Source organism: Cervus canadensis, chromosome 13, assembly GCF_019320065.1.
Source record: "Cervus canadensis isolate Bull #8, Minnesota chromosome 13, ASM1932006v1, whole genome shotgun sequence".
In the NCBI taxonomy this organism is placed as follows: domain Eukaryota; kingdom Metazoa; phylum Chordata; class Mammalia; order Artiodactyla; family Cervidae; genus Cervus; species Cervus canadensis.
The window spans coordinates 22,675,053-22,699,307 of NC_057398.1; the positions used below are offsets into that span (position 1 = coordinate 22,675,053).

Consider the following 24,255-nt stretch of genomic DNA (forward strand, 5'->3'; position numbering starts at 1 on the left):
TTAACATAATATAAAAAGATGGGTTTTGGGGGCCATTGATTGGTTGGTTAGATTTTTTTTTTCTTGTTTTTACTAGAACTTAGAGCATGAAAAATTTCTTAAGGTGGACTAAAAGTTTGCAAGTACTTCTTTTAAAATATCAAATCCTAGGTCATGGTCCCCTTGAAAAAAGTAGACTACAGAGTTTTAAACTATCTTTTTTTGTATTAAATATTGAGAAAAAGGCTTTAGATTTTATTTTAAACCATTTAAAATCTATTCTTAAGCCCTGAGATTTTCTGAAGCATTTACCAGAGGAGAGAACAAAATTTTATACATAAAGGTAAAGGCATTTATTAGTTGTCTTTTTACTAGATTACTACATGGTGTTTTCTTATTGAGTAGAAAAAGGAAAACTATTTTTCTCCAATTCATCCTCTCTAAAGCCAGTTTTAGAGAGCACTGTTACACTGAAGTAAATAGAACTCATAACAGTCTGTGGTTTTAATAGAATGGTAGATTTGCTTGCTTACTACTAACTTGAACCATTTTGCAAATTTTAAAGCTGTAATTATGGTAACAGGTAGGAAATTTGGGTACTCCTGAGTAATACTCTTTAAAGTTGTGTCATCCCCCACCCCAAAAAATTACTGGTATTAATGTAAGTCAAAGGTAAAATTCATATTATTCTGATTCAGGAGTGACATTTATACACATAAACATATTCACTGGGAAGGAGTAATGTTTCTAGAACAAACAGGAATTCTGAAATATTCTAGTTAAACTGTTTTCAACAGACTTTTCAGTTTTGGTTGCTGTAAACAATTTCTTACTGTCAGCAAACTAAACACTTCATACATATAAACATTCACCATTTGTTTCCCCATTTTCAGTATTTTCTAATTTTTGTGATTTGGACAAAATAACAAAAAGGTTATTTTTTGCTTTTGAAGACTAAGAGTTTGTGTTTTATTTTATATAGTGGTTGCCAGTGGGAATGTCTTTTCCTTCACATTTAAATAAATTAAGTGTCTGAATATTTACTTAATGAATCTTAATTAGCATCACAGCATTCATGAACATGTGTTTCAGTTATTTATACTATGTCAAGGACATTTTGTTTTCAAGTTTCTAAGTAATTTCTGTGAATGCAAATGGAAGTGGCATGCATTAGCACCAATATTCAAGAAACAAATTGTTATTTTGTCATAAAACCTACCTTTGATAGTCTAGAATTTAAGAGCAACTTTGAGGCACCTAGTAAATCTTTCACCTATTTGTATCTGTCTTACCTTCCAGCCTGTAAGTGGCATTTAGCTAGGTTTTTATTAAAAATAGACTTCACAAGAAATTTTATATTCACATTAAATGCAGAAATACTTTAAAGTCAGGCATTTATTATTCAACTGTTACTAATATAATAGACATGATCATTCATTTTTTGAAACTAATTGATCTATCAGTGCAAACGCTGAAAAGTATGAAATGCTTGGTGGATAAATTTGGCTGCAACAAAATTAAAAACTTCTATTTATCAAATAATACCCAAAACATATTTTCTTAAAAAGTTATTAATTGGGAGAAGATATTTAGAACACATACAAGTGATAAAATCTTCATGTCTATATTACATGAAAAACTCTTTCAAATAAATAAGGAAATAATGAATATATCCTACAGCTCTGCTCCTCAAAGCATAAACATTAGCATCACCTAGGAGCTTGTAAGAAATGCAAATTCTAACACCCTGACCAAGACCTACTGAATCAGAATTTCAGGAGGTGGACCCCAGGAACCAGCTCTTTTAACAGTCTCCCCATATAATTCTTAAGCACTCTGAAGTTTGAGAAACCTCACCCTAGGGAAACATGTATTTAAGTAATGTACATAGGTGTACTGTTTGCATATTCGCACTGGAGAACATTTTCAGCAGTGAAAATGAAGGAACTACATCTCCATGAAATGATGTGGATGAATAACAAGCATAAATGTTGAATGAAAGAAAGTCAGAAAAACACAGTGCAATTCTATTTATGAGCATGCAAAACAGACTACGCTGTTTAGGAATATGTACATTGACCATAGGAATATGTGAGCAGACCATTTAAAAAGGGGGTTCAGTTCAGTCGCTCAGTCATGTCCGACTCTTTGCAACCCCATGTACTGCTTCCCTGTCCATCACCAACTCCCAGAGCTTACTCAAACTCATGTGCATTGAGTCGGTGATGCCATTCCAACCATCTCATCCTCCATCATCCCCTTCTTCTCCTGCCTTCAATTTTTCCCAGCATCAGGGTTTTTCAAATGAGTCAGTTCTTCATATCAAGTGGCCAAAGTATTGGAGTTTCAGCTTCAGCATCAGTCCTTCCAGTGAATATTCAGGACTGACTTCCTTTAGGATGGACTGATTGGATCTCCTTCCAGTCCAAGGGACTCTCAAGAGTCTTCTCCAACACCACAGTTCAAAAGCATCAGTTCTTCGGCACTTAGCTTTCTTTACAGTTCAAGTCTCACATCCATCCATGACTACTGGAAAAACTATAGTTTTGACTAGATGGACTTTCATTGGCAAAGTAATGTGTCTGCTTTTTAATATGCTCTCTAGGTTTGTCATAGCTTTTCTTCCAAGGAGCAGGGGTCTTTTAATTTCATGGCTGTAGTCACCATCTGCAGTGCTTTTGGAGCCCCCCAAAATAAAGTTTCTGACTGTTTCCATTATTTCCCCATCTATGAAGTGGTGGGACCAGATGCCATGATCTTGGTTTTCTGAATTTTAAGCCAACTTTTTCACTCTTCTGTTTCACTTCATTAAGAGGCTCTTTAGTTCTTCTTCACTTTCTGCTATAAGGGTGGTATCATATGCATATCTGAGGTTATTGATATTTCTCCCTGCAGTCTTGATTCCAGCCTGTGCTTCATCCAGCCTGGCATTTCACATGATATACTCTGTGTAAGTTAAATAAGCAGGGTGACAATATACAGCCTTGGCGTACTCCTTTCCCGATTTGGTACCAGTCTGTTGTTCCATGTCCGGTTCTAACTGTTGCTTCTTGACCTGCATACAGATTTCTCAGGAGGCAGGTAAGGTGGTCTGGTATTCCCATCTCTTGAAGAATTTCCATAGTTTGTTGTGATCCACATAGTCAAAGGCTTTGGTGTAGTCAATAAAGCAGAAGTAGATGTTTTTCTGGAACTCTCTTGCTTTTTCGATGATCCAGCAAATATTGGCAATTTGATCTCTGGTTCCTCTGCCTTTTCTAACTCCAGCTTGAACATCTGGAACTTCACGGTTCAGGTACTGTTGAAGCCTGGCTTGGAGAATTTTGAGCATTACTTTGCTAGCATGTGAGATGAGTGCAATTGTGCGATAGTTTGAACATTCTTTGGCATTGCCATTCTTTGGGATTGGAATGAAAACTGACCTTTACCAGTCCTTTGGCCACTGCTGAGTTTTCCATATTTGCTGACATATTGAGTGCAGCACTTCCACAGCATCATCTTTTAGGATTTGAAATAGCTCAACTGGAATTCCATCACCTCCACTAGCTTTGTTTGTAGTGATGCTTCCTAAGGCCAACTTGACTTCGCATTCCAAGATGTCTGGTTCCAGATGAGTGATCACAGCATCATGGTTATCTGGGTCATTAAGATCTTTTTTGTATAGTTCTTCTGTGTATTCTTGCCACCTCTTCTTAATATCTTCTGCTTCTGTTAGGTCCATACCATTTCTGTCCTTAATTGTGCCCATCTTTGCATGAAACGTTCCCTTAGTATCTCTAATTTTCTTGAAGAGATCGCTAGTCTTTCCCAGTCTATCATTTTCCTCTATTTCTTTGCATTGATCACGTAGGAACACTTTTTTATCTCTCCTTGCTATTCTCTGGAACTCTGCATTCAAATAGATGTATCTTTCCTTTTCTCCTCTTCTCAGCTATTTTAAGGCCTTGTCATACAGCCATTTTGCCTTTTTACATTTCTTTTTCTTGGGGATTGTCTTAATCACTGCCTCCTGTACAATGTCACAAACTTCCATCCATAGTTCTTCAGGCACCCTGTCTATTAGATCTAATCCCTTGAATCTATTTGTCACTTCCACTGTATAATCATAAGGAGTTTGATTTAGGTCATACCTGAATGGTCTAGTGGTTTTCCCTACTTTCTTCAATTTCAGTCTTAATTTTGCAATAAGGAGTTTGTGATCTGAGCCACAGTCAGCTCCCAGTCTTGTTTTTGCTAACTGTATAGAGCTTCTCCACCTTTGGCTGCAAAGAATATAATCAGTCTGATTTCAGTGTTGGTCATCTGATAATGTCCATGTATAGAGTCTTCTCTTGTGTTGTTGGAAGAGGATGTTTGCTATGACGTGTGCATTCTCTTGGCAAAACTCTGTTAGCCTTTGACCTGCTTCATTCAAAATTTACCTCTTACTCCAGGTATCTCTTGACTAGAAAGACCTGGTTCAATCCCTGGGTCAGAAAAGTCCCCTGGAGTAGGGAATGGCAGCCCACTCCAATATTCTTTCCTGGAGAATCTCATGGATAGAGGAGCCTTGCAATCTGCAGTCCATGGAGTCACAAGAGTCGGACATGACTTAGTGACTAAACTGCCGTCAAAGACATGATCATTTATGTTTAAGGGAATTGTTAGAACAAGCTTAATGCAAGAATGGGGCTTCCCAGGTGGCTCAGTGGTAAACAATCTGTTTGCCAAGAAGGAAACGCAGGTTTCATCCCTGGGTTGGGCAGGTCCCCTGGAGAAGGAAGTAGCAACTCACTTCAGTAATCTTGCCTGGAAAACCCCATGCACATAGAAGTCTGGTGTGCAGTTCATGGGGTCACAAAGGGTCAGACACAACTTCATGACTAAACAGCAACAATTCCAGATTAAATATGAGTATCATTGTTTATTCAAATATTCACTCAATAAGAAAAGATTTTTTACATCCTGTTATTTGTGATTTACTTGATGGGTCCCAGAAACTGTGTTTTCCTCAAGTTTTTTTTTTTTTTTTTTTTGAAGTTATTTCTGAATAGGGCTTACTGTTGCAGATTATTGTAAATCTGTCAAATGCTTTAAATATTTTTGAAATATTTATGTAAAAAATTGAAATCATTTTTCTGAATTTGAACATTTATTTGGTGTTTTCACATTTTGTTTGTAAGGTTAGTTTTTTTAAATACACTAAATACAGTAGAGTGATGAATCATGTAATTTACATATTATTTCTTTAGTGGGAAAATTTGGATGAGTATTGGAAAAGAGGCTATATTATAAAAGACTGCTCTAGAAAATCTAAAATTTAGCTACTAGTATCTGAGTTACAGGTATCATTAGACAGAGACCATGGTTAACATATTATCTTAAAGGACATAATTGAATTACATAAAATGTGATTGTTCTTTTCCTCCCCTAGAGATCTTAGTTTAAAACAGAATGTATAGATTGCCATGCCAGTATTGCAAGCCATGAGCTCAAAAGTGTCTCTAAGCTAGCTTTCTTTCTGTCTAGTGATTATTATTTCATCTTTTTGTGACCATTCAACATATAAATGTGTAGTGCTTGTACCTCTTAATATTTCAAGTGTTATTTCTTCCTCTAGTGGTTCTGAATTACTCTTAAGCTGTATAAACTGTGTTTTAAACTCTACAACAGAGCCAATTTAATTGTCCTCTTTAAATGTTAAGCTATTGTTAATGCTGAAAGATTTGTTTCAGATTTTAATATTTATATTAAATTGCATTATTGGTTTTAGTTCTTTACTCCTCTGTGTGCTTATGTGCTTTGATACGAAACAGTTTTTTCCCACTGTCAGAAACAACCCTACCCTGACCTTGAACTTGGCAGTGAGACTTGCTTTGGCTCCAGTGATGTTAGATATAAAATTGACCAAAAGTTTGAAATGCACTTTCCCAGTTGGGCTTGCTTACTTTTGCCCCTTTGCCATCACCAGGAAGAGAACATGATCAAGCCAGCTGCTGGTCCCAGTGAGAGGAGGAATGCCACTTGGAGTGGTGCTGATTTGCCCCAGCCAAATCATTTTCAACCTCCAGCTGCATAAAGAAGTGCTACTGAAATTAGCCAACACTAAGCTGTCTCTCAGATCTGTGAAAATAAATGATGGCTCTAAGCTACTAAATTTTAGAACAGTTTGTTACACCACAATTTTGTGGTAATGACTAAATAATGTCCTGTTCTTAGAAATTTTATGATACTGAGTGAATAAAGGCTATATAATTATCAAGGCTCTAATCATCTTCTGTTTATGAAAGAATTTGTTATTTATTGAGTGTCAGTGTATATTAGCTAATTATATTACCTTCACTGGCTTCCCCTTGTGTGAAATCACAGGGAAATTTTTACATAAAAATACTACCTTTGTGCATATGCTTTACAGTCTTCACATGTAAAAATGCATACTTAAATACATGACATGTAATCTGAAGCAAAGGTCTCCAAACTGAAGTAAGAAAAGCCTGATGGAACACTGGAAGTATTCAGGGTTTGTGTTGAAAGTATTCAGGATGTATGTAGATCCTCAAAGTTCATGTATAAGTTGATATGCCTGGCAGTGAAGCCTGAGCTACCAGCCAGTGCCTCCTTTCTTCTCCAACTTTTATAATAGCTTTTTTCTGTTTTACAAAAGAAAGGCATACTCGTTATTATGAGTCTTAAGATGATACGTTTTGCCATGTTGTAAAAACCTCAGGATTATCTAACAAGGGGCTCTTTCTTCTAAATGTTGTTACTGAGTAACTTGCTGTCATCCTTTGTCTTAAAAATATTTCTGTCAAGAGTGAAACATTGTGTTAGAAAAAGTATATTTTGTACTTTTTAAAAATTCTTTTACCTTAGATATTTCTTGAGTGAAACTGAAAATGTGTGAAGTTTTTTTTATTTTTTCTTTAAAGGACTTCTTTCTTGAGTTTTGTCAAGAAGTGTACACATTGTTCCCTATTTTCAAGTTTCATGGGAGCAAAATTGATGTAAATCTTTTTACTTCAGTTGGATAATAAACAGATACAATTAATTTGGTCCATTATCTGCAATTTGAAAATCTTGAAAGTTCTGAATATCAAAATTTCATTTCATTTGATGGCATGATTAGATATCTGCTTGTCTTTATATATCCCAGTTCATGTCATTGTTCACAAGTTTTCCAGTAGAAATATTAAAGTATTTGATTACAGTGTGCAGACACACCCTTATTTGAAGTGTTGCATATTTCCTTTCAAAAAGTGAGAAGTTTAGAATTATGAAGCTTATCTGTCCCAAGTGCTTGGGTTAAGGTATTGTGTTTTTGCACATTGGTTTGATGTTGTTAAAACCATTTTATTACTTTGCAAAAATTGTGATTTGTAAAATACTCTCAATTACTAGGAAACAAGGTAGATGATTCTAGTTCCTTGTGTTATATAAGAAATTAAGGCACAGTCCAATCAAGATGTCAAATCATTAGAAAATATTTTTAGTGATAGATGACTGTGATTTGGGGCACAGACGTGGGATTTAAAAAATTGAATGACATTACTATGACATTTTACATTTTTTATGACTGTACCTTTATAAATATATAAATTAAACTATAGGAATAAAATTAATACCAACAATAAGAATGGGATTCTAAGAGTAGGTAAACTCATTTGTAGTTACCAGGACAAAAAGCAGAGGGAGAGGCTGTGCTACAACCATCTTACAAAGACATGTATTTCTAATAAAATATTGTGTGCTACATGCTTAGTTACTCAGTCATGTGCTGTTCTTTTGTGAACCCATGGACTGTAGCCCATGAGGCTCCTCTGTCCATGGAATTTTCCAGGCAAGAAAACTGGAGCAAGTTGCCATCTCCTACTCCTGGGGATCTTTCCAAACCAGGGATCAAACCCACATGTCTTGTGTTGGGTGCATTAGCAGGTGGATTCTTACCCCTGTGCCACCTGGGAAACCCTAATACTAAAACTAAACAAATACTAAAACTAATACTAAAACCTAAACAAAAAATACTATTTTTGTTTAATAATTACCAAAACTTATTGTTTTTTTTTTTATTAATTGTTTACTGATAACTTTAATAGTAACTTAAGTGGAAAAAATGTCCTACAATTAGAGCATTTTGGTCACAGAAAATTAATGTTTGTATTGTGTACAGTTTTCTTTTTCAGAGGAGAGAATGCGAAGTAAGACAGTCTAAAAAGACAGTACAAAATCAATTGGATGCTTTTTATTTTGCAAGGGAAATGAAACAAAATTCAAGGATAAGATTACATAAAGTTTTCCATTATTAAATAATAATTTGTTTATGTGTATTTTTAACTGGTGATGTTCAACATAAAACTACTGTGATGTTTAGGTTTCATTAGATATACTTAATTCATATTTTAAAATGTTATTTAAATATGTTGTAACGGCAGCTGTTGCAAATTTATGATGAAAAATTTTAGGCTTTGATTTTAAAATTTATGAGGCTATAGTTTTTCAGTATTCATTTAGGAAACAGAAGTCTACTTGGTTAGTTAATTTTGGGACAGATGTAGGTAGATAGTTGTAGTCAGCAGAGAATCAGTGAGTAGCTATTACTTGTCAAAAAACAGGTGCTAAATGCTTTAAAATTGTTAGATTGAAAAGCGAAATGGAAGTATAAGTCACCCAGTTGTGTCCAACTCTTTGTGACCCCTTGCACTGTAGCCCACCAGGCTCCTCACTCCATGGAATTCTCCTGGCAAGGGTCTTCCCAACCCAGGGATCAAACCCCGGTCTCCTGCATTGCAGGCAGATTCTTTACTCTCTGAGCCACCAGGAAAGCTAATTGTTCGGTTAGTCTTTAAATGAGTTATCACACAACGTTAAATGAAAAAAACACTTGCAGTTGTTAAGAAATATGTATTTTTATGATATAAATGAAGGAGTTTTAGTAAGATGTGAATTTTTTCATAAGTTCAAACATGAGTGTGAAAAGAACACTCTGCCGTTATAGGTCTGTGATTATAGTTTTCAGAATTGGAGAAAAATTTTCTTGCTTGTTCACGTTCTCTAGTGCTCTCTTTCAGCTCCCCTTCCTTCTTTGCCTTCCTTTCCTCCCCCTCTCTTTTATCTCCTTCTCTCCCCTCCGTCTTCCCCTTTTCTGTTCTGTCCTCCTTCCCTGACCTTTCACCCCGTGTTTCTCCGCCCCTCTCTCCTCCCTCACCAGCCTGCTTCCTCTCTCCTACCAGTGCCGTCTCCTCCTCCCCTGTGTCCGGTCCCTCCTCCTCTGCCTGTTTCCCTCTGTTCTTACGTGTCATGCTGCCTCTGCCAGTGGCTCTCAAGCCCACCCTTGAGTCTCTTGCCCACAGTTCTTCATATACATTTCCTGATTTCTTTTCATTACCACCAGTTCATCCTTCAACTCTTATTATCTCTTTGTTTTACGGTTCTTCTGCCATGCCAGAAAAACGGAGTAAATGCCTTTTTCAGATTACTAATTAAGCAAAAATCTGAGGTTTGGCTGACAAAATAATAAATTATTTGTCTTCTATCAGCTTAGAATTGACTTCCCTATGTTTATTCTTTTCATGAGGCATTTTATCAGACTTTATTTCTAACTGGGTATATAGTGATACTGATGGTCACAGGGACAACTGATTGTGAGACCAAGATTGCCAACATATTAAATTATATTAAATTTTTATTAAATATATTAAAATTGTCTACACATTAAAATTTTCTAGCCAGGGTACTTAATAGATGCTACTGCAAAGTGAACAAGGAAAGGCTGAGCTGTTGCTCTGGTGGGCTGGTGTGAATGAGAAGGAACCGCAGGCCAAGTCAGTGTAGTTTTCTTACAAGTTGCAAGAATGTGTGCTCTATAGATGTGATGAGATATTGTCAAAACATAGCAATTTGGCTTAGTGTATAGAAAGCTACCAGAAAATGTTACCTTCATCTTAAAAGCAAAAAACACTCTATGAGAAACAAAATTACAATCTTCCTGATCCCCTAAGAGGGCTGAGGTCACAAGGCAGGGGAACACTTATTTTAAAAATAACTTTGTATTTGTTACCATCTATACAAAAATTAAAAATAATCCTAAAATTCAGGAGATCACAGAAAGGTAGACAAGCAAATAAATTATAATATGTTGTAAAAAATAACATTAGACTAGTGTTTTTAAAATCTGAAATGTATCAGTCTTTTTTAAGAAGCTGAATCATTATTCATGTCTGGGCCCTGTTATAGACCTACTGAATTAGACTCTTCAGAGAGGAGACCAAGCATTTGCATTTCAAAATCACTCCTCAGATCATTTTCACGTGTACCCCTCTGACTTCTCCTGGGACATGAATAACTCTTCTTGCTAAAAATGTTTACAGCTTCCTGAATTGTTGCCTGAATTGTTGGAACAAGAATATGGAAATGCAGATAAAGGCTAAATAATGAAGATCTTTTAAATGTCATAGTGAGAAAGCTTTGTTTGTTTGATGAATATCATTGCATTAAAATATTGTTTCTGTTTTAATAGCATTTAGCAAAACATAGGGACCAAATCTGCCTAGAAAAAGAGAAAAACCAAATTGTATTTTCTTATGAACTATTATTATTTGGTTAAAAATAACCAAATTGTTTTTGCTTAGGAACTATTATTATTTCTTATGAACTATTATTATTGAGAAAATACAATTTATTATGACTTTTTAAAAACAGCATAAAGGTCATTAAATAGATTGAACTCCAAATCTACATTATCTTTTGTAGTTAAATTCTCCATTTTGGATTAGTTTTTCAATCTTTTTCTTGCATGGAATTTACCATATTACTAATATAGAAAGACACTTAATATAGAAATATACTTTATATTAATAAAAATTCTCTGGATTGGATGAAAGTGCCTCTGGAAGTGGAGGGACAGTGTGAAATACACCAGAAAAGTAGTTACTTGACATGCATAACATGAGGGTTAATCAGTCTTTGGGGCTTCCCGATGGCTCAGTGGTAAAGAATCTTCCTGCAGGGCAGGATACGGGAATTCAGTCCCTGGGTCAGGAAGATCACCTGGCAGAGGAAAAGGCTCTGCTCCAGTATTCTTGCCTAAAAAATCACGTGGACAGAGGAAGTACAGTCCGAAGAGTGGCAAAGAGTAGGACACAACTGAGCCCTCACACACCCAGTCTTTTATTTTGAAACTTGCTTCATAATTATACCAATATACGTAATAAGGTTCTCTAGAGAGTGTTCTGGTTCTAACAGTGTGATAGACTAGATAAACTGAAAATCCTCTGTCAATGAACATTTATATTTCAGCTAAACACTACTTTAGGTAAAATACATAAAATACTCTTCTAGATAGATAGTTTACAGAGTATTGAAATAGCGAAGGGTCACAAACAAAGCAGAATATAAAAACCAGAGAAGTAAACATGTGAGCTGAAGTTCTGTTCCCTGCTGGTGATGGGAAGTCGCTGGCCTCAGCAATCCAGGGACCTGGATATTGAAGTGTTAGTGGGGAGGGAACAGATGGGGTGGACCTGGGAAGTGTGTACCTAGAGTGTTGTAATTGCCTATTTGCAAGGTTACAATTCTAGAAACTTTGTCTTAGCCTGGGCTCTGAGTGGTGGAGAGGAATTGACTCCCTGAGAATTCTAACCACTGCCTTCAAGGTATGGGATGCTTCTTCTTCCTACCCCACCACAGAGAAATAAGCAAAAGGGGAGAATTAAATCAAGAATTGAATAAAATGTAAGGAATGAAATCCTGTGAGCAAAGAGATAAATGTGGTAAATAATATGTTTACCCACATAAATGTGGGTAAATCTTAGCTAGTATTGAGTATATAAAACAACAACAACAGTAATAGAAAAATAAGACTAGTTTGGGGGTTTTAAAAAGGTGGAAGTAAAAATTTGGACAATAAAAATGTAACCCAGGTTTTGGAGGAGTATTCATGAAATGGAAACAATGTAAGGTTTTTATATAATCTGTGTGACAATATTAATTAAGTTTGTCCTTAAAGTCATGCCTGCATTCTCAAATTTTAAACCATTAAAGAATAGAAGTAGAAACTCTACTTTCAAATCTACAGTAAGAGAGAAAACTCAGTTTGTATTAAAAAGAACTCTACAAGGCAGGAAATGAAGAATCACAGAAAAAGCCAGGATAAAAAAAGTAAAAATCTAAATAATGATGAGAGTTAATCCAAACATTTAACTAATCTGATCACACTAAATTGAAACAGATTGAATTTACTATTTAAAATGATCAGCTAAATGCTGTATAAGAACCCTGTCTAGGCTTTTTTGGTTCTTTCCTACTATCAACTGATTTAGACAGCTGTTTTCTAGATATTTGAAATAAATCAGATTTATTTACAACCTTTACATGTCCACATGGTTTATTTTTACTTTGGCTTTATTGCCTTTCTAGTAATGAAGATAGTTTAAAGTATCCCCAGTGTTTATTAGTTATTACTTAAGCATTGTTTACATTGATTCCTTAAAGCAAAAGTGTTTGAAAAGAGATTGAAGTAAAGCAGATCAGTAAAGATTGAAGCAAATTCATTCTCAAAGAATAAACACATATTTTTGCAGGTGTTTATTTGGCTGTATGTAAACTTAGCAATCTAGAAAATAGATTACTAGTCCATTTTATTTCTCTTGTGGCAATGCTGATTTTGTATTTCTAAAGCCATTAAGATTTGCAGGGCAATGCCTCTGAATTTAGATTTATGATGTTTGAATAATTTTATGAAAGTTTAATTTAAAAAAAGTCACCTACTAAGTTGAAGAGGAAAACGGATCCTTGAATTTCCCTGGTGATTAACACACAGTTTATTGCACAGAAACTGATTCCAAAGCAGGGAGACTGTGAAACTAGGAAATTTTGCTAGCATTTTGTGCTTATTTAGTATCTTATAAGCCACTGAATATTCTAGATTGTGTGTTGTGCCATATTACAGTAGTATAATAATAAAACTATATATTCCACAAGTAATTTATTGTGTATACTTTCAAATGAATTCAAATAACAAAAACAAATTTTAAAACTTTCTATATTTGATACAAATTTTTTTTGTTTTCCAGTGATAAACAGTGTTATCATTGTTTAGCCACTAATATGTATGCATAGAACACTGTATTGAGTCCTATTAGTGAGTATGAAGATTTAAACACTATTTTTCCTGTTGCCAGTCTGAGAAACACTTTTCGGGGAAAGAGTTTAGGGAAAACACATTTTCTTCCACCAGAGGTAATTAAAACCAACAAATCATGTTGTTCAGTTGCTCAGTCCTGTCCGACTCTTTGCAGCCCCATGGATTCCAGGGCGCCAGGGTCCTGCCCTTCACTGTCTCCTGGAGTTTGCTCAGACTCCCATCTATTAAGTCAGTGATGCCATCCAACCATCTCTTCCTCTGTCACCTGCTTCTCCTCCTGCCCTCAGTCTTTCCCAGCATTGGGGTCTTTTCCAGTGAGGCAACTCTTCACATCAGATGGCCAAAATATTGGCGCTTCAGCTTCGGTACCAGTCCTTCCAATGAATAATCAGGGTTGATTTCCTTTAGGGTTAACTGATTTGATCTCCTTGCAGTCAAGGAACTCTCAAGAGTCTTCTCCAGCACCACAATTTGAAAGCGTCAGTTCTTTGGTTCTCAGCCTTCTTTATGGTCCAACTCTCACATCTGTACATAAGTACTGGAAAAACCATAGCTTTGACTATACAGAACTTTGTCAGCAAAGTAATGTCTCTGTTTTTTAATACACTGTCTAGGTTTGTCATAGCTTTCTTTTCAAGGAGCAAGCATCTTTTAATTTCATGGTTACAGTCACCATCCACAATGATTTTGAAGCCCAAGTCATAGTCATAGTAATGATTTGTAAAAGTTTTTATTTGCCCATAAATTTTGGAATTAACATATAAAATTAATTAATATGCTCTCTCCCTACCATAGAAAGATAAATTTGGAAAAAAATAAATGACTTTATTCATAGTAATCAGTAATACAGTTGATATTTTTCAAATTCTATCCTTTAGATTTCTCAAGAGTTGGCAGGTAGGAAGAAAGCCAGATGTAGGGAGAGAAAGAGGCTGAGAAAAGGGCCCCTTGCTCCTCCTTGGGCACTAGCCAAAGCAGCTCTTACTTCAGTCTGTTTTATATCCTGGGGTTCTAAGCAAGTTAGGTTGGGGACGACTTTGTGATAAATGTTTCTGCTACTTTTTCTTAACTGAGATTTTTGTTTTTATTTTTAATTTGGGAAAGTATACATAACTGAGATGCTGAGATTTCTGGGTCTCTTTAGACTTTTTTGGTGTGTGTGTAGTTTTAGGTTCACAGCAATATTGAGAGGGAGATACAGAGAATTCCCCTGTGCCTTCTGACCCTACTCATGTATAGTCTTCCATTATCAACATCTCTCTCCAGAGTGGTGTATCTGTTAAAATTGATGAACATATATTGACACATCATAATCACGAGTTCACTTGTGGTGTTAATATTCTATGGATTTGGACAAATAAATTCATCATAATGGGCTTCTCAGGTGGCCCTAGAACCCACCTCCCAGCACAGGAGACATTAGAGATGTAGGTTCAGTCCCTGGGTGGGTCTGGAAGGTCCCCTGGAGGAGAACATGGCAACTCACTCCAGTATTCTTGCCTAGGAAATCCAGAGGACGGAGGAGCCTGGTGAGCTATAATCCATGGGGTCACAGAGAGTCAGACACTGCTGAAGTGACTTGGCATGTTTGCATGCCTTTCATCATGATAGTATCATGCAGAGTAACTTCTCTGCTCTAAAAATCCTTTAGATTTTCCTACCTGGAACATTTTTAGATGTTCCTGCTCTACCTGGAACAACCTGATGGAGCTTCTGACGAAGTTATGGAGAATGTCCTATGACTGTATCCTTCTGGAATTTTTAACTCTCAAACTAGTCCACACTGTGTGTGACTTCTTTTGATGCTGCCATATCTACAGAAACATCTGCCATTTCATCCTCAAGTCTCCACACTGCTTTTCTCATTCCCACTGCTGAAAAATCTTTTTGCAGTACACAATGGCATAACCTTTACTTACACCCCAATATCCTTTACATATTACAGCCTGTTTTGCTTATTAGCCTGAGAATGAAGTATTATTTCACTATACTGTAGTATGTTACTTTATAGTATCTTATTTTCAGCTCATAAAATAACTTGAGAAATTAAAGACTTATTTTACTAAAATGTTTTTCAGTTTTGAATTATTTACTGCAAAAAAAAAGGTTTAATCTTTTTTACCAATAAATTTAACATAAACACAGCAATTGAAGCCAGTATTGTTTTTATTCTATTTTTACTCTAGCACATGCCAAACAAACTACAGCTATACATTTATACTTCCATAGTATAAGCTAAATGCTGTCATTTGAGGTAATCACTTAATGTAATTACAATGATAAACATAAAGTGGAATGTGGAAATACTCTTCCATATAAGCCACAGAAATACTGGCAAATTTATGAAAAACTAACATTATGGTTATGGAAGCTTTGAAAACCAGCAACGTTGTTATCAACACTGGGGCCAAAACTAGTTTTGGAACTTCTCAAAAATCCTCATTTCCAGGTTATTGCCACTATTTGACCTGACTTACAACTCACTAGAGAAAGCTCCATTGGCAAGATGTTGTTTCTGTTTGACCTGATTCAGAGTCTCCATGGGAAAAGACCTGGACCCCAGGGTGTTGTTGAAAACAGTCAGATGTAGTACCACAACTTTTGAAGGCTATGATGCCAGGTGGGACAAACAGGAGCCCTGTCAAAAATTTGAAAGAAGATCTGGGCAAAGGGCCACAACTTTTTGAAAAACCTCTCACGTGTTCCTGGGTTGAGAATGTTTTACATGTCTATGCCAGTGTCCTCTCTCAGAAAAACTGCAGAGAGATCTAGTCTCTTACCTCTTGCTGACCGTAAGTCTCTATATATGCAAAGGGCCACAACTTTTTGAAAAACCTCTCACGTGTTCCTGGGTTGAGAATGTTTTACATGTCTATGCCAGTGTCCTCTCTCAGAAAAACTGCAGAGAGATCTAGTCTCTTACCTCTTGCTGACCGTAAGTCTCTATATATGCTAGAAGTCAAGGGTAAGACAGATGTGTAAGTTGCAAGTAGAGACATCACTTTGCTGACAGAGGTCCGCATAGTCAAAGCTATGGTTTTTCTAGTAGTCAGATATGGATGTGAGAGTTAGACCATAAAGAAGGCTACACACAGAGATCTCCTTGGCAAAGGGTTGAAGACACTGACCCAAACCACTTGAGGAAATCTTGTGACTTCTAAGTGACTCAGTAGCAGCCTTTACTCTGCTAGGTTTAAAAAAAATACAACAGAACTGATCAGAGACTTCAGTGGTTCTATATAGCAGGAATTACAGACTCTATAGAATTTAGTTCTGGAAAAGTCACTGAACAAATAAATAACACCATCCACAAAAGTCCAGCCACAATAAACCTGGGAGAGGGAAGGTAGGAACTGATTCTGGAATTGTCACATTTTGCTATCTGAAATGTCTAGATAGCATTTTTTTTGGTTTTTTGGGGTTTTTTAGTTTTTAATTTTGTATTGAGGTATAGCTGATTATCAATGTTGTGATAGTGTCAAGTGGACAGCGAGGGGACTCAGCCAACAACATTGTTGTTGTTCAATTGCTAAGTCGTGTCCAACTCTTTGTGACCCCATGGACTGCAGCACGTCAGGCTTCCCTGTCCTTCACTATCTCCTGGAGTTTGCTCAAATTCATATCCATTGCGTCAGTGATGCTATCTAACCATCTCATCCTCTGCCCCACCCTTCTTCTTTTGCCTTCAGTCTTTCCCAGCTTCAGATTCTTTTCCAGTGAGTCGACTCTTCACATCAGGTGTCCAAAGTATTGGAGCTTCAGCATCAGTCCTTCCAATGAATATTCTGGATTGGTTTCCATTAGGATTGATTGATTTGATCTCCTTGCAATCTAAGGATCTCTCAAGAGTCTTCTCCAGCACCACAATTAGAAAACATCAGTTCTTTGGTGCTCAGCCTTCTTTATGGTCTAACTCTCACATCCATATCTGCCTACTGGAAAAACCATAGCTTTACTATGCGGACATCTGTCGGCAAAGTGATGTCTCTACTTTTTAATATACTGTCTAGTTTTGTCATAGCTTTCCTTCCAACGAGCAAGCGCCTTTTAATTTCATGGCTGCAGTCATCATTCACAGTGAAGCCATAGTCCCCTCAGGTCCCCTCCCATCCAGGCTGCCACATAACATTGAGCGGAGTTCCCTGTGCTAATCAGTAGGTCCGTGTTACCCATTTTAAATATAGCAGTGTATCCATGTCCATCCCAAACTCCCTAACTATCCCGTCTCCCCGTCATTCCTCCCAACAATCGTAAGTCTCTAAGTCTGTGAGTCTGTTCTGTAAGTAAGTTCATTTGTATCATTTCTTTTTAGATTCCATATATGAAGGATGTCATACAGTTTTTCTCCATCTCTTTCTGACTCACTTCACTCAGTGTGACAGTCTCTAGGTCCATCCATGTTGCTGCAACTGCCATTATTTCATTCTTTTTAATGGCTTGTATATTTGCATATTTGTACTACATCTTCTTTATCCATTTCTCTGAAATGTCTAGTTTTTGACAAAAAAGTTTATGATATACACCAAGAAGCAGGGAAAATTCAGTCCATAAAAACTATCCCATATGTTGGGCTTACTAGATAGAGACTAGTCAACTTTTGTAGACAATATTAATGAATTAAACCATAATTAAGGAGTGAAGGAGAAATATGACAAATATATCTTTTCAAATAGTATTAAAAATAGAAATAAGAAGAAACAAATCAGAACTCTGTAGTTGAAAAGTGTAATAACTGAAAAGAAAAAATAACTGGAGGGACTCATGAGCAAATTTGAGCTGGAAAAACAATCAGTGAACTCAAGAGGCAGATCAATAGTGATTATTCAGTCTAAGTAATAGGGAGAAAAAAGAATGAAAAAAATGAACGAAGCTTCAGAAACCTGTGAGACACTATCAAGCATACCAATACATACAGTGTAGACTCACAGAAGATAAGATGAAAGAGAAAGAGCCAGGAAAAATTTGAGGAAAGAATAGCCTAGATCTTTCCCAGTTGCTTAATAAACATCACTTTACACATCCAGGGAGCTCAATGAACTCAAAGTAACATAAACTCAAAATGGAAAAGATCAGGAACTACCAAAATGATTTTGAGAAGGAATAAAGTTTGAGGACTTTTTCTTCCCTATTTCAGATTTATAAAGCTCTAGTTATTAAGACATCATTGTACTAGCAGAAGAGTAGATATGTATGGATCAATTGATTAAGAATTAAGAATCCAGAAATAAATTCTTATTTATAGTCTATTCATTTTCAGTAAAGGTGCCAAGCAATTCATTGGGGAAAAAGTAGTCTGTCTCAGATGATACTGGGACAACTGGATTCATATCCATCCACATGCAAAAAGATTTACTAAGGCCTTTACTTTACACCATACACAGAAATTAACTTAAAACTGACCACAGACTTAAATGTAAGAACTAAAACAATAAAACTGTTAGAAAAAAAAACAGAAAAATCTTTAAGAACTTGGATTAGTCAGTTTTTATATTTACAATACCATGTGTTCTATAAAAAAAGATAAATTGGACCTTATAAAGTTAAAAACTTACCAAAGTACAAAAACTTCTGTACTTATCTAAAAAGATAAGCAACAGAATGGTTGAAAATATTTGCAAAACACATTTCGGATGTGTACCCAAAAGTTTCAGAGAACTCAATAATGGGGTTGGAACCATCATGTATTGTTGGTGGGAGTGTGAAGTGATATCTTGCACTGTCTGTCAGTTTCTCAAGAGTTAAACACAAGATTGTAACATGATACAGTATTTGCACTTTTCAGGTATCTGCCCAAGACCTAAATAAATGTCCATACAAAGATTTGAATGTGAGTGTTTAATAGCAACATTATTCACAATAACCAAAAAACTGAAACAAATATCCATAAATCAGTGAGTGGCTGGACAAGATGTGGTATGTCCACACAGTGGATACTATTTAGCAACAGAAAAGAATGAACTACTAACACATTTAAACATGTGGATGGACTGTAGAAACATTAGGTAAAGAAGCCACCCATACATAAAAGTTACATATATGATTCCATTTGTATAAGTTTTCAGAAAAGGCAAATTTATAGAGGTAAAATATAGCAGTTGCCTAGGGTAGTGGGTGGTAAATGTGCATGAGGGGTCTTATTGGAATGAAGAAAATGTTCTAAAACTGATTTATGATGATGCTTGCACCACTGGGTAAAGTTAGTAAAAATCATTGAATCATATACTTGCAGTGAGTAGATTTTTACCATATGGAAAATGTGTCTCAAGAAAGTTTATTTTAAAAAGCAAATGTGGGAAGCAAAATTGTATTGCATTTTGTTTAACTTGACGCCCAAAATGGTTATATTACTTTTCTAAAGCCATCAGAATGTAAGGATACATTAAAAATTTTCCGGTGTTTTGGGACTCCTAATACTATTTCTGGGGCCAGGATCTCAAGAAATATCAGTGGAACTCCCTTTTAGACTCACATTGGCATATGTGTCTACACTGTTTTGTACTAACCATATTCTCCTAGCTGCAAAACAAAACTTACTGTATTTGCTTATCTTTGAAAATGAGTTGTTACCCTTAGTTTTCTGAGTATTATAGGTTGGATATTGTTTCTGAAACATTTGATGAAAAACCCTCAAACCAGTTAAAATTAGCTTTGGTTTCCATTTCTTCATTTATTGCATTTTTTTCTTTTTCTTTTCTGTTTGTTTTTCTTTTAGATCACTGTGTTCACTACTATGATCTTCGTAACACTAAACAGCCAATCATGGTATTCAAAGGACACCGAAAAGCCGTTTCTTATGCAAAGTTTGTGAGTGGTGAGGAAATTGTCTCTGCGTGAGTATTACTGTTTTCAGAAATTGAATTTAACATGTCATCATTTACTGGTTTGTAATGTCACCATGGGTTTTGTGAAGAGTAACACTGTGGTATATGTAGTTTTTCTTAGAATAGTAGAATTTTATAACTTGTTTAATTAAAATACATGTGTATTTTAGTCTGTATTGCTCTCTTTTATATGTTATTTGTGAAGAAAATCCAGATGATGCTATATTTGTTAAAGTTGCCCCCTTAAACATTTGAACTTCAGATTGAATTTCAGCCCCTGCTCCTTAAAAACAGAGAAACAATAGTTGATACAATGTAATAATGAGAAGTGTTTCATTTACTAAAGAGCACTAATATGTTTTTATATATTATCTGTATTGTGGTACAATAGTATAATTTTGGGTTTAAAGCAATATTTGATTGACTTTTATGATTCCATGTTACTTCATCTCCCTATGATTTCATGGTGATTTTTAAATATATTTTGAAGAGAACTTTATAAATATGACTGCTTATACCTGACAAATATTCTTTAAGAAGCCTTCTGAACTAGAGAGCCATAAATAAGCTTTTAGTTATCTTTTATTTTGTTGAAGGTAAGAAAGGTGTCAACCAGAAAAATACATCTCAGTTGCTAAAACACTGTTGATTAAGCTTTTCTGCTAACAGGGACAGTCTCTTCTTTCTGTTATCCATTTTATTGTTCTCTTTATATTACCCTAGTAAAAGCCCATTCTCAGTCTCCTTTTTTCATATATATTACTTCTTCTCAGGCTTAATCATACAGTTTTCTTTCTTTCACATAGTTTCTAACATATCCTAGGAGATTGTTAACACCAGGGCCTTATACTTGGGATCTCCCACCACATCTGTCTCCATTCTGGTGGCTCTAGATAAGAACTTGGTAATTTGAGTTGATTTAACAAGGTAATTTGATTGTTATTTAAAAAAAGGGAAAAAAGAAAATGAGAGCTGAATTTCTAAGGGGAGTTAACATAGAAAATTAGTTCACAAATGTATATTAAAAGTGATGACCAGTCAAAAAGTCTCCCTTCTTTAGGAGTAATAATGGGCAGTAAATAATGAAAACTTTATTCAGATTCAATTATGAATGATATATTATATGGCAAAAATATTTTTTCTTAAATTTCAGACTTTTAATTGTTGAATCAGTTAGTTTGATTTCAGCTAGTTGAAGTAAGAAGTGAAGTGTTAGCAGCTCAGTCATGTGCAACTCTTTGCGCCCCGATGGTCTGTAGCCCACCCGGCTCCTTGTCCATCAGATTTTCCAGGCAAGAGAGAATACTGGAGTGGGTAGCCATTTCCTTCTCCAGAGGATCTTTCCCACCCAGGGATTGAACCCAGGTCTCCACATTGCAGGCAGATTGGCAGATTCTTTACTGCCTGAGCCACCAGGGAAGCCGGGAAGCTGAAGTATATGTATGCTTAACTGTATAAATTTGAAATCTTAGTCGACCTTTTTTAGTGTAGGTTTGTGGTTTATATATTCACCAGTCTTTTTTCCTTTTTGGTGTTTATAAATCATGATGATTTTCCTCTTGAACATATTTGGTGTTTAGAAGTATGTGAGACGAGTTTACCCACAAGTATATTTGGAAATATGAAAAAAGTGATATTAAAACAATCCTACACATACATGTTGCTTCAACCTCTGAATTCTTTGACTGTATGCACACCCACACACACACATATAAAGGAATTATCAATGTAATATTGTTGAGCAGAAAAAAAAAAATTTAAAACAACATAAATGTCAGAAATTCCCTGGCGGTCCAGTGGTTATAGCTCTGCGCTTCCACTGCCAGGGCCCAGGTTCGATTGCTGATCGGGGAACTAAGATTATTGCAAGCCACGTGGCATGGCCAAAAAAACCCCCAAACCAAAAAACAACATAAATGTCTGAGAATAAATGCTATGCTGAAAAATAATGAGAAGCAATAGAGTTTTGGAAGTTGGAATGTGGCCTGTGAAATAAGTTTCAATCTTAACTCTACTGTTTACTAGCAGTGGCACCTTAAAAATATTCTTAACCTTCTGTATCTGTTTCCTCACCTCTGAAATGGAACTGAGAATACTACTTATATGTTGTGAATCTTTGAATAAAATATTGTATGTCAAACATTTAGCATGGTGCCCTATTCTGTGACTGTTAGAGAAAAGATGATTTATTGTATAGTCATTAATAGAGAAATGTGTTTATTTCACATAAAATGTAAAACAAATTGTTGGATGAGGAAGAAGCACTTTGCAAAATAATGTGCTGTATGATTCAATTTTTTATAATAAAAAGTCAGAAGTATTGAATATTTTATTCAAATCCTCAGACTGTCTTTGTATGATAGGGTTAGCATTGATTTTTATATTCAATTATTTTTTGATTAACAACTGTATTTGCATATTAGTAAGGTAAACTGTATAGACCAAGCATTCATAGTATTCCTTGCCTGTAGGTACAACTCAGCTGTGAAAATAGTTTATATTTAATATACTGTTATAATTGAACAGTTGAAAAAATAAATCAAATCAGCTGAAATTGGGAACACAACTCCCAATAGAGCTTTCTTATTGTTTGATGGTGGTTGTATGGTGGTATTGATGAATAATTGTTATACTTCTTATGTGCCCAGGGACTATTGAAAGCATTTAAATAAATTCATTTAATTTTTTTTCAGTCTCTTCTAGGATTCGTCTAATCATGTAAAGTAGGAATCATTATATTTCATATTTAATTGATGAAAAAATTGAGGCCAAAGAGTTTGTATTAACTTTCCTAAGGTCAAAAGCAAGTAATAGCATACTGAGCATTCTGACTCAGACAGTCTGGCTCCAGAGTCTGCATTCCCTACCACCAAACTGGATTGCCTCTGATTAGTAGTAGTGATGAGTTTCATGTCATGAAATCTTAGAGGTGTTCTAACTTTTTGTGTTTCTCTCAGTTCAACAGACAGCCAGCTAAAGCTGTGGAATGTAGGGAAGCCATACTGCCTACGCTCCTTCAAGGGTCATATCAATGAAAAAAACTTTGTAGGCCTTGCTTCCAATGGAGATTATATAGCTTGTGGTAAGTGAAACTACTTTCTCCTGGAACTTTTAAATAGGTATCTGTCACCAAAATTGCATTCAGTAGAATAGACGACATACCAACTCAGGAAATGATCTGTACATTCAGAAGGTAGCATGCTGAATTTTCTTTGGATTAGAAAAAGCATTAGTCCTTCTCTCCTTCACTGAGCACAAGCCCCAACCATGTGAAACAGCATAAGATTGTTAACTGTCTTATGAGAAGACATTTCTGCTGATATCTTAATTTTGGAGACAGTTGTATCCTTAAGTCTGATGTTCATTTCCCCCTATATAATGTTCCCTTCAATAAACAGTCTGTTTGGGTAGTCTCGATCTGTTATTCTAGGACTCTCGTTGATAATTTGAACAAATTTAAATTAGAAATATGAAAATTTGGTACTGTTGAAATGCTTTAATACATTTGATTCCTGAGTATATGAACTTCCATCAGTACTTTTAAATGACTTGGCCTTTATTCAGTAAAATTAACTATCTCTACATATATATGAACATAAACCTTGTCAAAGCAAATCTCTTACATTGACAAATTGTTCAAACTATTGGTTTGTAGACCACTCATCTTTTATTAGGAAATGGGAAATAAATTTTTTAGATTATTAAAATCTGCCTTTATAAGTGCTGCAACTTTTTTTTTTCCACTCTAGACAGAAATCTTTTTAAATGTACTTTAAGATTATACTGTAATAACAAATTTCTGGTTCTTCTCTAGACCTCTACTAAAATGATTTTTGTATCAATATTGTTAAATCATTTGACAATGATAATATCTTTAGGTTAGGAATATATACATTTTTTCCCAGGAATCCTTTCCTCACATGATTCCCAAAAAGTCTTGTGCTCTGGTCTTTCATATTTTACCATAAAAGATTATTAGTCTCTGAACTTAAATGTTGAGTAATAGTTAACTTATGAATGTGAAGTCCTAATACTAAGTTCTCCCATTCTAAACAAAAAAAGATATTTTAAAATAATTATTTAATTTTTTTTTTTTTTTTTTAGGAAGCGAGAACAACTCTCTTTACCTGTACTATAAAGGACTTTCTAAGACTTTGCTAACTTTTAAGTTCGACACAGTCAAAAGTGTTCTGGACAAAGACCGAAAAGAAGATGACACAAATGAATTTGTTAGTGCTGTGTGCTGGAGGGCACTTCCAGATGGGGTGAGTTTTTTTATCAGTTTTTCCACCTTGGTGTCTCATATGATGCATTGCGTTTATATATACACGGGTGAGC

General features: G+C 35.3%; 1 protein-coding gene across 5 annotated transcripts in view; it reads left to right on the forward strand.

Annotated features, from left to right (window-relative positions):
- COP1 (COP1 E3 ubiquitin ligase) overlaps window positions 1-24,255 on the forward strand; it is a 214,047-nt gene that overhangs the window by 145,688 nt on the left and 44,104 nt on the right. For 4 of the 5 annotated variants that reach the window (XM_043486125.1, XM_043486129.1, XM_043486127.1 and 1 more), the window contains 3 exons: window positions 19,809-19,926; window positions 22,875-22,999; window positions 24,022-24,182. In XM_043486125.1, the coding sequence (XP_043342060.1) occupies window positions 19,809-19,926; window positions 22,875-22,999; window positions 24,022-24,182 (404 nt within the window). Of the gene's footprint in view, window positions 1-5,929; window positions 6,223-19,808; window positions 19,927-22,874; window positions 23,000-24,021; window positions 24,183-24,255 lie in introns of those variants that run through there. The other variant, XM_043486130.1, reaches the window with a different exon arrangement.